This window comes from Chaetura pelagica, unplaced genomic scaffold (genome assembly GCF_000747805.2).
Source record: "Chaetura pelagica isolate M959 unplaced genomic scaffold, ChaPel_1.0 scaffold10, whole genome shotgun sequence".
NCBI lineage: Eukaryota > Metazoa > Chordata > Aves > Apodiformes > Apodidae > Chaetura > Chaetura pelagica.
Genome location: NW_009952263.1, coordinates 546,906 through 547,226, shown reverse-complemented (window position 1 = coordinate 547,226; position 321 = coordinate 546,906). Strand labels below are relative to the sequence as shown.

General features: G+C 38.9%; 1 protein-coding gene across 1 annotated transcript in view; it reads right to left on the bottom strand.

The window, feature by feature from the left end:
* Positions 1-223: 223 nt before the first annotated feature.
* Positions 224-321, bottom strand: part of MRPL3 (mitochondrial ribosomal protein L3) — a 26,115-nt gene continuing 26,017 nt past the window's right edge. The window contains exon 11 of the mRNA XM_010007593.1: positions 224-321. Within this exon, the coding sequence (XP_010005895.1) occupies positions 224-321 (98 nt within the window).

Sequence of the window (321 nt, the reverse complement as noted above, 5' to 3'; positions counted from 1 at the left end):
ACAACAAATGGCTTGGTATGCTTTACAATCTGCCCCTCAGACTCACCTGCTGCTTTAAATACAGGTTTGAAATGGACAGTGGTAAATCTTATTACCTGACCAAAATGGCAATATCTGAAGTGTTCAAGTCAGCTGGCCAGACTGCAATTCATAGGCTTATTTTTATACAGCATTGCAAAGTTTGTGAAAATAACAAAGTGTGTTTTCAAAGATGTGAAGTGCATTATGCATATGTGACAGATGGATCTGTGAACTGGAAAACCTCCTCATCATACAGGTCTTCTGGTAGTTTTTCATCTCCATCCGCAAAAAATGTAGGGA